The 16,938-nt window shown below is 51.4% G+C and overlaps 1 protein-coding gene across 1 annotated transcript; it reads left to right on the top strand.

Annotated features, from left to right (window-relative positions):
• The first annotated feature begins 8,194 nt into the window (after positions 1-8,194).
• On the top strand, positions 8,195-9,301 carry LOC310890410 (olfactory receptor 14C36-like). The gene has a single exon (XM_083852773.1). The coding sequence runs from the start codon at positions 8,292-8,294 to the stop codon at positions 9,216-9,218; it is 927 nt and encodes a 308-aa protein (XP_083708899.1). The 5' UTR covers positions 8,195-8,291; the 3' UTR covers positions 9,219-9,301.
• The last annotated feature ends 7,637 nt before the right edge of the window (positions 9,302-16,938 follow it).

Here is a 16,938-nt window from a genome sequence, read left to right as displayed (position 1 = left end):
TATTTCTTTGTGTGTTTCTTGTCCTTTTCTTATTAAAGTTACATGCATATGCTTTTCTCTTTCTCTAGCTTGGAAAGTTCTCTTACAAAGATACCTTCTATATCTAGCTGCTTTCTCTACTCTTCTGTTAAGAAGAATCCTCATGGTCTGTGTCTTGTCCTTGTCTCTGTGTTTGCTTGGTCAGGTCTGTGTCTCAGCACTTCTGCTTATTATCACAGAATCGTAGAATCATTTAGACTGGAAAAGAGCTCTGAGGTCATCAAGTCCAAGCGCTAACCCAGCCCTGCCAAGTCTACCACTAAACCACATCCCCAAGCACCGCATCTACACGTCTTTTGCATAGCTGCAGGGACAGTGACTCAACTCCTTCCCTAGGCAGCCTCTTTCAAGGCCTCACAACCCTTTCAGGGAAGAAATTGTTCCTCATACCCATCCCGTACCTCCCCTGGTGAAACTTGAAGCCATTTCCTCTTCTCCTATTGCTTGCTACTTGGGAGAAAGACTGACCCTCATCCTGCTACAACCCCTTAGGAGGGAGTTGTGAGAGCGGAAAGGTCTCCCCGAGCCTCCTTTTCTCCAGGCTAAACAACCCCAGCTCCCTCAGCCTCTCCCATCAAACTTGTTCTCTAGAGCATTTACCAGCTCTATTGCCCTCCTTTCCACATGCTGCAACACCTCGATGTCCTTCTTGCAGTGAGGGGCCCCAAACTGAACACAGTATTCGAGGTGCGGCCTCACCAGAGCTGACTACAGGAGACGGTCACTTTCCTCGCCCTGATGGCTGCACTGTTTCTGATCCCAGACAAGATGCTGGTGGCCTTGTTGGCCACCTGAGCACACTCACGTCTCATACTCATATTGTTCTTTTTTTTTTTGTCCTGTATTTGTTACCCCTTTTGATGCTACTTCTTGCTGTTATCTCAGTTTAGAACCCCTCAATCAGACAGCCTTGTGTGAGTCAGCATCCCCACATTCTGTCCCTTTCCTTATCAACTGGCACCTTGCAGGACCTCATCCTTAGAACTCAACATGAATTGCTCAGGGATTTGAAAGAGGTGAGAACGTAGAGTTGAGGATGCTGAGAGAGGGGAACAAGGCAAAGGAGAGAACTTGAGGTGAGCAGAGTTGGGCCTGCTGAGGGACCTGCTTGGAGGATTCCTTTGGGATATTGCCCTGTAGAGAGGAGGGCTGCAGGGAGGTGGCTGATGTTTGAGCATTGACTGATAGAATGGACTGGGTTGGAAGGGATCGTCAAGGTCATCTAATTCCAACCCCCCTGCCATGGGCAGGGACACCTTCCTCTAGACCTGCTTGCTCAAAGCCCCATCCAACCTGGTCTTGAACGCTTTCTGGGATGGGGCATCCACAGTTTCTCTGGGCAACCTCTTCCTAGGGCACACCACCCTGATAAGAAAATAATTTCTTCCTCATATCTAATCTAAATCTACCCTTCTTTGGGATCCAAACTGTCGCTCCTTTTTCTACCATGTCCTCGTCAAGCTCATGAACGATCCAACCTGACACACAGGAAGTAAGCAAAGTGGCAGGAGGCTGACACATATGAAAAAAGAACTCCTGACCAAAATCAACGGGAGAAGGAGGCAGATAATGCTTGGAGCTTGCTGCCTCCCAGCATCAAAGGTTCGGTGATTCTGTACAGGGGAGACTCATCATGGTTTGTGTGTTTAGGGAATGGGAGGGGACGTGGGGCAAGCTCCTGGCTAGACAGAGGGTCCAAGTCCAGCTGTTGGATGGATCCATATTGCATGTGTGTCTGTAGAGGTATATGTTTTCCCAGAAAATACCCTAGAAGAGAACAAGCCCAACATCCATTCAGTTGGTCCTGGCTTTGCTTGCTTTATAGTGTCATTGTTTTTTTCAGAGACGGTTCTCATGGTAATTCTTGCCTGGGTCAGAAATTCCTCTAAATTACGTCCCTTAGTGCCTGTAGACTCGTGACACTCCTCACGCTGTTATCTTGTGAGAGTCACCACCATCAGGGTGAGCCATCTGCACCCATCCATGAACAGGTGACAAAATGGAGCTTCAGAGCATTGAGAATCTCCAGCCTTCAGCCAACAGAAACCCCCTGAAGGTGCCAAGGAGAAGTGGCCAGTGCTGCACGTGGGGCAGAATACCTGCATCCATCAGGACAGGGTGGGACCTGAGCAGCTGAGGGGGGACCCTGAGGAGAAGGGGCTGGGTGCTACGAGGACACCGTAGGAGCCAGTGGGACATGCTGACAGGAAGCAGCACCTTACAGGGCTGCACTAGAGGCAGCAGGGGCCACCTAGACCACTTGGGTTATCATCCCCCTCGACTCAGTGCTGCTGTGGCTACCTGTGGAGCAGTGTGTCCTAGGGTGCATCTCCTGGTTTTGGAGGAGTACAGAGAAACTGGAGAATGTGGAGGGGAGGTCTGCCAAGGTGGGCACAGAATCACAGAATCATCTAGTTTGGAAGAGACCTCTAAGATCACCTAGTCCAAACTCTGACCTAACACTAACAAGTCCTCCACTAAACCATATCACTAAGCTCTACATCTAAATGTCTTTTAAAGACCTCCAGGGATGGTGACTCAACCACTTCCCTGGTCAGCCCGTTCCAATGCCTAACAACCCTTTCGGTAAAGAAATTCTTCCTAATATCTAACCTAAACCTCCCCTGTTGCAACTTTAGCCCATTCCCCCTCGTCCTGTCACCAGGCACATGGGAGAACAGACCAACCCCCACCTCGCTACAGCCTCCTTTAAGGTAACTGTAGAGTGTGACAAGGCCACCCCTGAGCCTCCTCTTCTCCAGACTGAACAATCCCAGCTCCCTCAGCCGCTCCTCAGAAGACTTGCTCTCCAGACCCCTCACCAGCTTTGTTACCCTTCTCTGGACACACTCAAGCACCTCCATATCCTTCTTGTAGTGAGGGTCTGTTGCGTTAAGGGGTGTAGCCGATTAACCGTTACGGGTCCGGTCGGATTCAGGATACTGAACTATCACAATCACAGATTCACCAATAAGGCATTAACCGATATGGGTCTGGTCGCATTCAGAGCACTGAACTGCCATGGTCATGGATTCAGCAATAACGTATAACCGCCCTTACTGTAGCCGTGTTCAGTGAGAACTATCACAGCTAGGAACAATGAAGTTAAGTGCAATTTATTACAGCAACAGGTACACAGGTTCTTTAGATTGCCAGCAATAGTTACTGTCTGCAAAAGCAAGCTAGCATGCATGAAATACACAGGTGCGCAGCCTGGAAATTAACGTGTTAAAAGGCACAAAGACTCTATAGAGATTTCTAAGTTTCCGCGGAGACACACTGTATAACCGAGTGTTCAAATCTCACCCAAAGGCGTTCCAGTAGGGGGGAAGAGAGGCTCAGCCTGTCGACTGATCCCAGGAGTCAGGAGGTCCTCTGGATGGTGTATTCCCTCATGATGGTATCTCCCCTGATGGTGGGATCTTCCCTTGACATCCCCTCTCTCTTAGGCCAATTTATACTATTTTCTATCTTTTAGGTGGAGCTTGAGTGACTCTAGTCAAGCATATCTTAGCTATTATTGGTGAAAATTTTTCCTGTCTCTGTTAAAGGTATAGGCTCCGAGAAATTCAGAGCGCGTGCTCAGTGAGGGGTAGTCGCACCTTGGAGGTGGGTAGCTTTTGGGATGGAGGTGTGTTTTGATATTATAATGATACTATAATGAGCAAAAGTACACTAGAGTACAGCGTTTGTCAAAACATGACAGGTCATTGGCTCAGGGTAGCAAAAAGTGCGGCTTATCGGTCTCGGTGTGCACAAGAACAGTTGAGTCCCCACCTGGTCACAGAGCCTAGCCATGGTGTCTCCACTCCACTCTACGCTCCGTACTGTTCCTTAAAGCCAGCACACCAGGTTCCCCCAGTGCGACAGCATCTAAGCTTGGAAGCCTAGGGAATGCTCAGGTAATGCAGCTACGCCCTACCCTGAAAGCCTCTTCAATGCTGTACATTTTCTTTAAAATGTGAATGTTAGTTTTATTTTCCTAGTTACTTTAGGCAATTGCACCACAGGGTCCCAAAGCTGAACACAGTACTCGAGGTTTGGCCTCACCAGAGCAGAGTACAGGGGGACAATCACTTCCCTAGCCCTGCTGGCCACACTGTTTCTTATGCAAGCCAGGATGCTGTTGGCCTTCTTGGCCACCTGAGCACACTGCTGGCTCATATTCAGCCGACTATCCACCAATACTCCCAGGTCCTTCTCTGCCAGGCAGCTTTCTAACCACTCATCTCCCAGCCTGTAGCTCTGCTTGGGGTCGTTACGCCCCAGGTGCAGGACCCGGCACTTGGCCTTGTTGAACTTCATGCAGTTGACCTCAGCCCATCGCTCCAGCCTATCCAGATCCTCCTGCAGAGCCTTCCTACCCTCAAGCAGATCAACACTCTCTGTGAAATTGGTGTCATCTGCAAACTTACTGAGGGTGCACTCGATCCCCTCATCCAGATCATCGATAAAGATATTGAAGAGGACTGGCCCCAGTACTGAGCCCTGGGGGACTCCACTAGTGACCGGCCTCCAACTGGATTTGACTCCATTCACCACAACTCTCTGGGCCCGGCCATCCAGCCAGTTTTTAACCCAACGAAGCGTACGCCAGTCCAAGCCATGAGCAGCCAGTTTTTTGAGGAGAATGCTGTGGGAAACAGTGTCAAAAGCCTTACTGAAGTCAAGGTAGACCACATCCACAGCCTTTCCCTCATCCACCGAGCATGTCACTTTGTCATAGAAGGAGATCAGGTTCGTCAAGCAGGACCTGCCTTTCATAAACCCATGCTGACTGAGCCTGATCGCCTGGTTGCCCTGCAAGTGCCGCGTGATGACACTCAAGATAATCTGCTCCATGAGCTTTCCTGGCACTGAAGTCAAACTAAGAGGCCAATAGTTTCCTGGGTCTACCCTCCGGCACTTCTTGTAGACGGACATCACGTTTTCTAGCTGCCAGTCTACTGGGACCTCCCCTGATAGCCAAGACTTATGATAAATAATGGAAAGTGGCTTGGCCAGCTCTTCTGCCAGTTCTCTCAGTACCCTCGGGTGGATCCTATCCGGTCCCATTGACTTGCGTACATCTAAGTGCTGTAGCAGGTCGCCAACCATTTCCTTGTGGAAAAAGATGAAGATAAAGAGCAAGCTCCAGATCCAACTCCTGAGTCCAAAAATCCCTTTAATATGAAGTCCTCTCATCGAGGACGTATCAGATATTAAACTGATAAGAATAGATACTGCACTTGATCTTAGCCAAAAGGCCGAGAAGCACATGAGATGGACAGTTTGAGAGACCTAGGCTCCTTCGGCCCTGGGGTATGGAGGCTCCAGGCAGTAGAGAAGTACGCAGAGACTGTTTGAGGGGTGGTTTCAGATATGTAGGTGCTTTTCCTCCCAGTAGAAAAGAGCATGAGAAAGAATGAATATCACAAAATGCAGCTGCAGGCACTGAGACTGAGGTGGAAGAGAAAGGTTTATTGAAGGATGGAGGTCACCCAGAGCCCTGGCTTTGTGTTTCAGGTATTACTGAGGGCAGATGGAAAGACATCAGTCAAGGCAGGAAGGTGCTCAGGTGAGAACAACGTGGGGAAGCAGTGTGGATACCAAAGTCCTGCAGGGAAACGGTTGCAGACATGGGACAGCATAGGACAGCGTGTGGTGGTTATGGTCAAGTTTTTTTTGCACAGCTGAAGGTCCCCAACAGAGGGAACACCTTTGTCTGCTGATCTCTGACTCTCGTCTTTGTCAATGATGCCTATGAGGAAACAAATCATCCTTACAGCAATAGGGTCTCAATGCCTCCTCATCCCCCTCCAGGAGCTGTCCTCCTGTAGCCTTGTACTTGGCATTGCCCTTACCCACATTGCACTGACCCAGGAAGAGCCCTAAACCCCGATGGAGGGACAGGATCTCCCTTCCCAGAGGCTGGGGTCAGGGCCCAACTCTTGGACTTCATGGGACACATCAAGGTTAACAAGGCCAAGTGCCGGGTCCTGCACCTGGGGTGCAACAACCCCAAGCAGAGCTACAGGCTGGGAGATGAGTGGCTGGAAAGCTGCCTGGCCGAGAAGGACCTGGGAGTATTGGTTGATAGTCGGCTGAATATGAGCCAGCAGTGTGCCCAGGTGGCCAAGAAGGCCAACGGCATCCTGGCCTGCATAAGGAGCAGTGTGGCCAGCAGGTCTAGGGAAGTGATTGTGCCCCTGTACTCGGCTCTGGTGAGGCCGCACCTTGAGTACTGTGTTCAGTTTTGGGCCCCTCGCTACAGGAAGGACATGGACGTGCTCGAGCGAGTCCAGAGAAGGGCGACCAAGCTGGTGAGGGGTCTGGAGAACAAGTCTTACGAGGAGCGGCTGAGGGAGCTGGGCTTGTTCAGCCTGGAGAAGAGGAGGCTCAGGGGCGACCTTATTGCTCTCTACAGTTACCTTAAAGGAGGCTGTAGAGAGGTGGGGGTTGGTCTGTTCTCCTGCGTGCCTGGTGACAGGACGAGGGGGAATGGGCGAAAGTTGCGACAGGGGAGTTTTAGGTTGGATGTTAGGAAGTACTTCTTTACCGAAAGGGTTATTAAGCATTGGAACGGGCTGCCCAGGGAGGTGGTGGAGTCACCATCCCTGGAGGTCTTTAAAAGACGTTTAGATGTAGAGCTCAGCGATATGGTTTAGTGGAGTACTTAGTGTTAGGTCGAAGGTTGGACTCGATGATCTTGAGGTCTCTTCCAACCTAGAAATCTGTGATACTGTGAAGGTTTCCTCAGCATCAGGGCCACCTTTACTTGGCCTAGGTCTCCCCATCATCACTGCCTGCACTTTTCTGTTCTAACAAGTCCATGGGGAGACTTTGTCAGTAATGTCCCTCAGTGGGACTCATTGATGCTGTGAGAGGCTTTGGTGTTTGCATCTGCGTTCTCTACTTGAGAAATGTCTTCCATTTCCTCTCAGTGTCTGAGGCTCCTGGGCTCTGCCCAAACCCACCAGGGGAGGTCAGTAAATGCCTTGGGCTGGGCCTGTGCTGCTGAGCTGGGATGGCTCGTGGGATGGAGGGAGGGAGCTCCTGGGAAGCAGGCAGCGCTGCAGAGAGACAGCTCTGCCCAGGAGCAGCTCCTCTGCAGGGCGCAGCAGGGCTGGGGGCACTGCCTGCAGCTGGCATGGGGAGAGGAGAGAAGGGGGAGAGAAGTTCAGGGCAGCCTGGGCGGGGAAGGGGAAGGCAGAGGAGAGCTCGCTGGGGAGAAATCTTCCCAGCCACCTCCCCACGGTAAGTTTCTGGGTGCAGGGCAGTGCCGCTGCGTACCCTGCCAGGCTCTCCTGGAGCTGGCACATCCCTCAGCCGATGGGAGCTGTCAGGAGGATGCTCGGTGTTGGAGTTGAAGGGTACGCAGGGCCTGTGTGCTGCAGGGTCAGCATACAGGGCCTGAGGGCTCGCTTCTCTTGGGGCCAGCTGCAGGCTGTGCAGCTGGGGGTGCAGGCTGGGGTGCCCAGGGCTGTGGTGCAGAGCAGGGTCCCTAATGTACCCCAGGGGCTGTGTGCCAGGGCAGGGCCCCTGCCGCCTGCAGGCTCAGCATTCAGCCTGCCTGGGGAGCTGCCCAGGGGCAGTGGGGAGAAGCTGCGGGTGGAAGGAGCCCCCCGGCAGGGCAGGGCAGGGTCCTGCTGCTGCCCAGAGCCTGCTGCCTGAGACAGGCCACTCACAGCTCCACACATCCCCAAGCTGAAGCAGAACTGCAAGGCAAGGTCTACCAGAAGGCAATGCACTTTTTAGAATCTGCTTCAGTTTCCCGCCCATGTGCTGAGGCAGAGGGATGGTAATGGAGTAGTAACATCCATATTGGATACTAAGGCTCCTTGAGCATTGCTACACGTCCGTGAGGCACCTCAGAAAATCCCTTCACAAACCTCACCCTACAGACAGTACCAACATCACCTTTGTTGTTTCTTGAGGAATTATTTGACTTTCTCCTCATGTCCTGCAAACAGGGAGATGTCCCTGGCCAGTGGACTTCTCAGATCACTCTGGGTTCCCTTTTACATGATGCTGTAGACCAGGACTGACTGCTGCAGAGCACACAGCACAGCCCCCTGCTTTGTTGTGGCACCCTCAGAGCACCAACCACAGGTAAGTCAAGGAGCTGCAGAAAGCTCTTCCTGAAAGGAATGAGGCACAGATTATTGCGTGGGAAGGTGTTCTTTGAGACATGTGATGGCTTTTGGTCAGAGAAGTAATTAAATTTTGCACTGTCATTTCTTCATTTTGTCAGGCTCCCTTGCTCAGTGTAAATGTGTAACAGCAGTTCCAACAATGAGTTCCTCCTCCTGGCATTCACAGACACGCGAGAGCTACAGCTCCTGCACTTCGGGCTCTTTCTGGGCATCTACCTGGCTGCCCTCCTGGGCAATGGCCTCATCATCACAGCCGTAACCTGCGACCACCGCCTCCACACCCCCATGTACTTCTTCCTCCTCAACCTCGCCCTCCTCGACCTGGGCTTCATTTCCACCACTCTCCCCAAAGCCATGGCCAACTCCCTCTGGAACATGAAGACCATTTCCTATGCGGGATGTGCTGCACAGGTCTTTTTGCTAATCTTGTTCTTTTCAGCAGAATTTTCTCTTCTCACTGTCATGGCCTATGACCGCTATGTTGCCATCTGCAAGCCCCTGCACTATGGGACCCTCCTGGGCAGCAGAGCTTGTGCCCAGATGGCAGCAGCTGCCTGGGGCAGTGGCTTTCTCCACGCTGTGCTGCACACTGCCAATACATTTTCATTACCTCTCAGCTGTGGCAATGCCCTGGACCAGTTCTTCTGTCAAATTCCCCAGATCCTCAAGCTCTCTTGCTCAGACTTGTACCTAAGGGAAGTTCGAATTACTATGGCTAGTGCTTTTCTACTCTGTGGGTGTTTTGTTTTGATTGTTCTGTCCTATGTGCAGATCTTCAGGGCTGTGCTGAGGATCCCCTCGCAGCAGGGACGGCACAAAGCCTTTTCCACGTGCATCCCTCACTTGACTGTGGTCTCTCTGAATTTCAGCACAGTCATGTTTGCCCACCTGAAGCCCCCCTCCATCTCTTCCCCTTCCCTGAACCTGGTGGTGGCAGTTCTGTACTTGCTGGTGCCTCCAGCAGTGAACCCCCTCATCTACAGCATGAGGAACCAGCATCTCAAGGATGCTGTGCAGAAATTGATGACTGGCAATATTTCGTAAGCAATAAATTGCCTGCCCTGTTCTGCAAATCACTCTTAAAAGTACTCATGACAAGCAAAGCTTGTCTTATGTTCTTGTGCTGATTATTTCCCCCCCAATTTTATTCTTACAAAAGTTGTCCAGAAAGAAATATAATTCTGCATTTTGCCTGTGTATTTTATCCAATTAAAGTGATTTTTTTTTTTTTTTTGGTATATCTTTCCTGGGAGACCTTTTCTGCATGGGCAATGCCCGTGTGTGGAGGTGGAGAGAAAAATAGTCCCAGCCCAGCAGCACAGCCAGGGAGCACCAGCGCTGGGTCCATGCAGAGCTGCTCTCTTGCCACTGCCACCCTCTCCTTCTGAGCCCTGCTGGTGGTGTAAGGCCTGGCTGCTCCTGTAGCTTGATGCCAGAGCTGCTGTGTGGCTACGCTTGGACTGCAGGCAGGGACAGGCAGTGGGCACTTGGGTGACACAGCTGGCCTCCAGAACAGCATTTCCCTCCTGAAAGGACCGTGCCTGAAGGCTCACATCTGCTTTCAGAGCTGCTGACGTCTCAGAACATGCTGAAGGAAGAAAGTCCAAAGAGGCTCCTCGCTCTGCTAGGCCAGGCACCTCTGAGCACCCCATGGCCACAGAAGAGCTGTGGGAGCTGGTCAGTGGCAGGGCCCCCACCAACTGGCTCTGCCCCCCAGCCTGCCCACCATGGTCCTGCAGAGTGCCCCAGTCACCACAGCCCCCTCACTCTGCAGAGCAGCACCACCAGCTGGGGCTGTGGGGAGAGTGGTGAGGGGCTGCAGCAGTGGCCGGCCAGGCCAGCACAGACGTGCTCACCTGGGAAAGGCTCCCTGGGCGATGGGATGTCTCGGGAGAAGAGAAGGGCCCTGTCCATGTGCAGAGAAGACATGGGAACAGAAACACTTTGCTGCTGCTGCCAGCAGGCACAGAGAGGAAGATGACTGGGCACAAAGACCATCAGCTATTCCTGGGGGAGTCATGAAGGCCAGTGGGGCAGACATCGTCTCCAGGTCCCTTCATCCTGAGAGAAACAACCACTGGGCAACTGCCTGAATAGCACAGAATAGTTCAGGTGGAAGGCATCTTCAGAGACCATCTAGTCCGAAGTGCAAGACCTGATTGCAGCTCTGGGATGTGCTTCCTTGAACCCCCAAGGCCCCTGTGCCCATTCTTCATGCCGTGGGGCATCTCAGAGGAAGGCAGAGCAGGGTGAGGCACCGCAGGGCTGAGGTGCCTCCCAGCCTCTGGCAGTGGCTGCAGGAGCCAGACGGACCCTGCAAGTGCTGCAGTGCACTGCCTGCGTGTGTGCAAGGCAGGGACTCATGTCTCTGAACAGCCCAGTGTGGATGAGCAGTGCACAAGGCCAGCTCAGATGTGGGCACCTCACAGAGCCCTGACATTTCTCTGTGCGGAACTCAGTAATTATCCCCAGTGTTCACATGACATTTCTGTCACCCTCCTTGCACAGGTTCATTGCAAATGCCTCTCTCTGATACATCACGCTACCTTGCCTTCTGGTCTGGTGGTGACAGCAAACTGGTGGCTGTTGGTGACAGCCAACATGGCTTCACTAAGGGCATATCGTGCCTGACAAATCTGGTGGCCTTCTACGATGGGCTTATGACATTGGTGGAGAGGGGAAGAACAACTCAGTGTCATGAATCTTGACTTGTGCAAATCATTTGACACTGTCCCACACGATATCCTTGTCTCTAAATTGGAGATACATGGATGTGATGGATGGATCACCTGGTGGGTAAGGAATTGGCTAGATGGTCACCCTCAAGGAGCTGGAGTCTACAGCTCAATGTCCAAGTGGAGATCAGTAAAGAGTAGTGTTCCTCAGGGGTCAGTATTGGGACCAGCACTGTTTAACACTTTGTCAGTGACATGGACAGTGTGATTGAGTGCAGTCACAGTGAGTATGCTGATGACACCAAGCTGGGTGGTGCAGTCAATACACTGGAGGGAAGAGATGATATGCAGATGGACCTGGACAGGCTTGAGAGATTTTCCTGTGAGAACCTCATGAGGTTCACAAAGGCCAAGTGCAAGGTCCTGCAACTGGACTGGGGCAACCCCAAGCACAAATACTGGCTGGGTGGAGAATGGCTAGAGAGCAGCTCTGAGGAAAAGGACCTGGGGTGTTGGTGGATGAGAAGCTCAACCTGTGCCGGCAATGTGAGTTTGCAGCCCAGAAAGCCAACCGTATTCTGGGCTGCATCAAAGTTTGGCCCAAAGGTTGAGGGAGGTGATTTTCTCCCTCAACTCTGTTCTCGCGAGACACCTTCTGGAGTACTGTGTTCAACTCTAGGGCCCTAAACTCAAGAAGGACATGGAAGAATTAGAAGGAGTCTAGAAGATGCTGAGAACATGATAGAGAGGCTGGGGCACCTTTTCAATGAAGACAGGCTGAGAAAGCTGGTTCTCTTCAGCCTGGAGAGACCCTATAGCAGCCTTCCAGTACCTAAAGGGGGCCTTTACATAATGTCTTAAAACTAAAAGAGGGTACTTTAAAATTAGATATAAGGAAGAAATTCTTTCCTTTGGGGGTGGTGGTCACTGGAACAGGTTGCCCAGAGAAGTTGTGGCTCACCCATCCCTTGCCCCTTCGTGGCCAGAAACCTCCTGTGCCAAACCGAGATGGAGACCCCTTCTGCAAAGCTGCTGTTTAACCTCATATTTTCTGCATGGGGCCTCCTCTGCACCACAGAGCCCAATCTCAGCTCCCACTTTACCACAAGCGTTCTGCATGGACACTACAGGGCCTAACTGTACCATGTCCTGCCCTGGCTATGCCATCCTGTGGGACAGGAGAGAGGGTGGTGACAGCAAAGGGATGCGTTTGGGTGTGGAAAGGGGGGCCCAGTAGAGACAAGGAGTTGAGGCAGAGGTCAGGGTAAGGCAGCAAAGGCAGTACAAGTGGTGGTGTTAGTGCAGGGCCATGTTTGTGCCAGGAGCCTGAGTGGGCAGCAGCTGGCAGCAGGCAAGGGTAATACTGTAAAAGCCAGTCAAAGTAACTCTCTAAGACTCAATTTGGAGTTTTAGAAAGCATGCATTCTTCTGTTGCAGTGCTGGATACACAGGGGATCACTCCACCTAGTGTGCGTACAGAACTGTTCAAGCTATAGGGGTTATATACTATCAAAACATACATTTTAATCAGATTTCCCAAAAAAGGTTGACATATTCATACTATTTCCTGTAAGTCATTAAAATAAGTAAATGTCTCTGACACATGCACATTTGTTTTCATTGTCTTTCAGGGGTCCCTGGTGGTCATCGGTAGTTTTCCTCACTATGTTCGCTAGTTGAACCCAGTTCTTGTCCAGGCTCAAACCGTCTAAATCTTTCTTCTCTTATTCTTTCATATTGGGCATGCATACAAAGTTTAGTCAGTTACACATCCAAGAATATATGCATGGCATGAGTTCCTCACCTAATCTTCTTCTGACACATCCTCCAAGCCTGGGTCACCTTGCCCTCATTCTGAGATACAAGTCTGTAGGCTCTTATAGATAAAGCTGACTAATTAGTGACTAAAGTAACATCAGGGATACAAAATTTCTAAACTTCCTTCTATCTAACAAAACCTAGTAAAGGTTTCACCTATCTGCTAATGAAGCTTTTCAAATTTGACTCCATTGTTCTGTCAAGGGAGAGACCATTTGTCCTTTCAGCTCAGTATTGAGGGGAGGCCAGGAAGCACCTCCCAAGGTCGCTCCTGACAGTAGAGACAAGGCCGGGGCCGAGGGGAGGGGAGGGGGCTGGAAGGGCCCTGGTGGTGAGGTCCCTGCCGCTGTGTGGCCTGGTTGCCCCCCAGGAGATGTGCTGGCCAGCAGGCCTTGTGAGGTCACCCAGTGCATCACAGAGCACTGCAAGGCAGCAGTGATGGCACTGGCGAGGTGGGTGGCAGAGCCCAGACAGGGGCTGGATGTGGGTCCCCTCTGCTGCAGCCGCCTGACGGAGCGTGGCAGGAGGAGGGCAGGCAGGGCTTGTGGCTGCCGTGCTCACGGTTCCCAGTTTCTTTACATGGTTCCTAACCTGAGACTCGTCCATCAAGGGTAAGTCTTCCTTGCAGAGGACCTTGTGAAACACTGGGATTTGGTGAATTAATGTCATTCTGTCTTCCAAGGAGAAGAGAGCCTCTCTTTCCCATCTTCTGATGCTCTGCATCAGAGTCAGAACAGCTCCATACATCACAGCAGGCTTGGACTGGACTGCAGGAAGAGCAACTTGGAGGAAAAGAGCCTGGGCACAACCAGGGATGCCATATGAGCCGGCAGTGCTAAACACAGATATCGTCATGTCCACACTGGGCTGCACTAGGAGGAGTGTGACCACCCGGGCAAGGAACTTATCATCTTCCATGACACCACACTGGTGTGGCCCTAACTGGTAGAGAGCTTCCCAGTGTGGGGCTCCTATTCTGAAGGAATAGGGAGGAAAGGAGAGGTTTCAGAGAAGGTGCGCCAAGACAGGGCTAGGAGTCATGTGTGTGGAGGCTGAGAGACCTGTGTTTCTTAGGCCTGGTGAAGCACAGGTTCAGGGCAGACTTGTAGGAGCTCCCGAGAGCTGGAAATCTGTTTTCAGAGATGATGGCACATTTTGGGGAGGGAGAAAGAGCATGAGAAAGGAAAGCCACCATAATCTGCTGTTTTGGATGTCCAGTGTGGTGATGAGGAGAAGGAAATGCCACTCCAAAGTCAGTGCTGTGGTGAGTCAGAGGGAGTCTGGTTCAGCCCATGGCTTTGTGTTTCAAGTCAAAGGCAGTGAGGACAAGGAGTCCCTGGTACGGGTAGGGAGGTGCTGTGGTGGGGAAGCAGGTTGGATGTCTCCAGGATGAAGGGAAAATGATTCAGACGTGGTACAGGATAGGACAACCTGTGGGGAGATGGCCAAGGGCACTGACAGGGCTGGAAGACCCTGACAGAGCAGAGGTCTTTATCCCCTTGGCTATGGCTGTTGTCTCTGCCGCTGGGGCCTATGAGATGACACATTGTGCTCCTGGCACTGGAACCATGTGGCCTCCTTGCAGCCCCGTCCAGTAGTGTTGTACTGTTGTCCTTTAGTTGTCATCACACACCCCATATCCCACTGCCTCTTGAAGAGCAGTGTGAGGGACAGAAGCTCTCTTCCCAGAGGCTGGGTGTCAGGCCTTGGTGTTTGCTTTGATAAAACACATCAAGTTTTCCTTGGCGTCAGGGCCACCTTTACTTTGCCTTTGCCTGTCTAACATCACTGCCTCCCATTTTCTTCACTAACAAGTCCATAGGGGAGCTGTGGTGGTAATGGGCCCCAGTGGGATCCATTAACACTACAGGAAACTTCGGTGTTTCTTCTGGCCTTAACCTCTTGAACAGCCTGTGCTTCTCCTCTCAGCATCAGAGGCCCATGGACTCAGCACCAAATACACCCTGGGGCTCATTATAATGCAGAGAGCCCTCCTGTGCCCTCTTTCTGCCCAGCAGTTCCTTCAGGGCTTCAGGGCTTGTACATCTAATTGGGGAGATTTCAGGAGGATAGTGAATGAGGCAGATTTCAATGAGCAGTTGATAATAAGGGAGTTTTCCCTTCAAGTTGGATTCTTTATTGATTTATTTCAATTCCCTGCCCTCTCCCATTGCTATTGATCCAGAGGGTCTCCTAAGGAGGCCTGGTCAGCTTGGAAAAGCAGTCCTTTGAGGCTAGGCACTCTGTGGGCAACCTTGCTGCTCACCTCCCCAGCCCCACCATTTCTCTCAGGAGCCACCTGGGACTTGCAGCACTTCTCCTCCCATCAGACTTCTCCACTCAGGTCTGCAGCTGCATGTTACATCTCCTTTGCACCAGCTCCCATCCCTTTTCCCCACAGAACTGTCTGCACACAGACACTGAGAGCAATGGAGAGGGACAGGCTTCCCATGGAGAGCAATGTATCAATATTTTAGAACTTTGGCTTTGTCTTTTTTGTTTTGTTGTTTTGTTTTGTTTTCATTTTTATTGACATTTTTCTAAACATTTCTAGTACTGTTAGGCCAACAACATTAAATAAGATTATTCTGTGTCTTGTACAAAGCCCTGTGCCCCCCTAAAAACCTTATCTGCCCAGGAATGTCCATGGCAATTCACAGTCTTTGCATAAAGCAAATCACACTGAAATGTTGATCTCTCTGCAGAGATGGAGGAAAGCAGGGCCACGAAAATCTATGCAATGTTCACTTTTCCAGGTGAAAAGTCCAGGAGATGTGGAAATGTAGCAAAAGTAGAAAACTTGCTCAGCTTTATGGCCAGCACAGAGTATGCATTTCCCTTCAGGTAGGAAAGAAAGTGAAAAACGAAGCAATCTACAAGAGAAGCAGAATGAAGAAGGAGAGAATTAACACCCCAGAAAAGTTCAGATTTCTTCCCACACCTCAGAGCACATCCAGACAATGGACTTTCAGGTGCTTACAGCTGGAAGATAGGAGCTTGAGGTGTAATGCAGAGGTGGCTGAGGCAGTGCCTGCCAGGCTTCAATTATAGCCAAGGGAGAAGAGAAGGAGTTCACCTGCCTGGCTTTAGATGGTCCCCTACAGCACAGGAAGATTCAGACCCCATAGCATGTCCTCGTTCGCCACCAGAAATTGGGCCTGAGGTCAAAGGACCATAAGGCATGTTGGCAGAGACCTCAGGAGGTCTCCAGCCCACATTGTCACAAGCACAGGGTCAGAACAGGCTGTTCAAGGCTTGATCCTGTTGCATTTTGCAAAACCGGCAAGACAGAGACTGCACAGCCTCTGGGTGACACCTGGTTGAGCTCATGATTAAAAGGCTTTTTGCCTTCTCTCCAGCCTGAAGCTCTCCTCTTTCACCCTCACAGCTGTTGTCTTTTGTCCTCCCACTCTGAAGCCAGCTGAAGATCCTGACTCTGCATCCTCCACAACCCCCTCAGAGATACAGCCAGAGGAGGTCCCCCTCATCCTGCCCTTCTCCAGGCTGGACAAGCCCAGCACCCTCAGCCTCTCCTCACAGGCAGACTGCTCCAGAGCATCTTGGGGGCCCTGTGCTAAACCCACTGCAGCTTGCTGACATCCCTCCTGTCCTGGGGACCTGAAATCTGGATGCCATCTTCTGGATCATCTCTTCCCTGCATCCCCTGGCCATTTCCAGCTCACACAGCTCAGGATGCTGCTGGCTGTCCTTGCTTGTTACAATTCTTTTGTTATTATGCTCCCATCCTTTTCTGTCCTCTTCAACTGTTTTTACCTCAACCCACATTTTTTTCCATTTTCTGATTCTTTCCCATATCCCTGAACACAGAGAAGAGGCAGATTTTTGGCAAAGACTACAGCAAAAAGAAGGCACTGAGTCCCTCAGCCCCATCTGTGCCTGCTGCTATGAAATGACCTCTTTGGCACTGAGGAGATGCGGGGGGATGCCTCCCATGACTGGTGTGTTGGAATGGAAGGACACGGGCTCTTTAGGAAGGACAGGCTGGGGACACAAGGAGGGGGCAACGCCCTCCCTGTCAGTGAGCAGCTGGAGTGCCTGGAGCTCTGCCTGGGGACGGATGTACCTTAGGGAGGTTCTTGGGTGCCCCTGTAATGCTTTTATACCCCAGGGAGGTTCCTAGTGATCCAGAGAGAACCTTGGATGCTCTATGGAGATGCACTGGGTTTCCAGAGACATGTCTGTGTACCCCAGGGAGGTATTTGTGAACCATGGGGAGGGGTTGGAGGTCCCCATGGGGGATCTTGGCTGTC

The sequence above is a fragment of the Anser anser genome, assembly GCF_964211835.1.
Source record: "Anser anser genome assembly, contig: HAP1_SCAFFOLD_36, whole genome shotgun sequence".
Taxonomy (NCBI): domain Eukaryota; kingdom Metazoa; phylum Chordata; class Aves; order Anseriformes; family Anatidae; genus Anser; species Anser anser.
The sequence above is the reverse complement of the archived record's forward strand: the minus strand, read 5'-3'. Positions and strand labels throughout refer to the sequence as shown.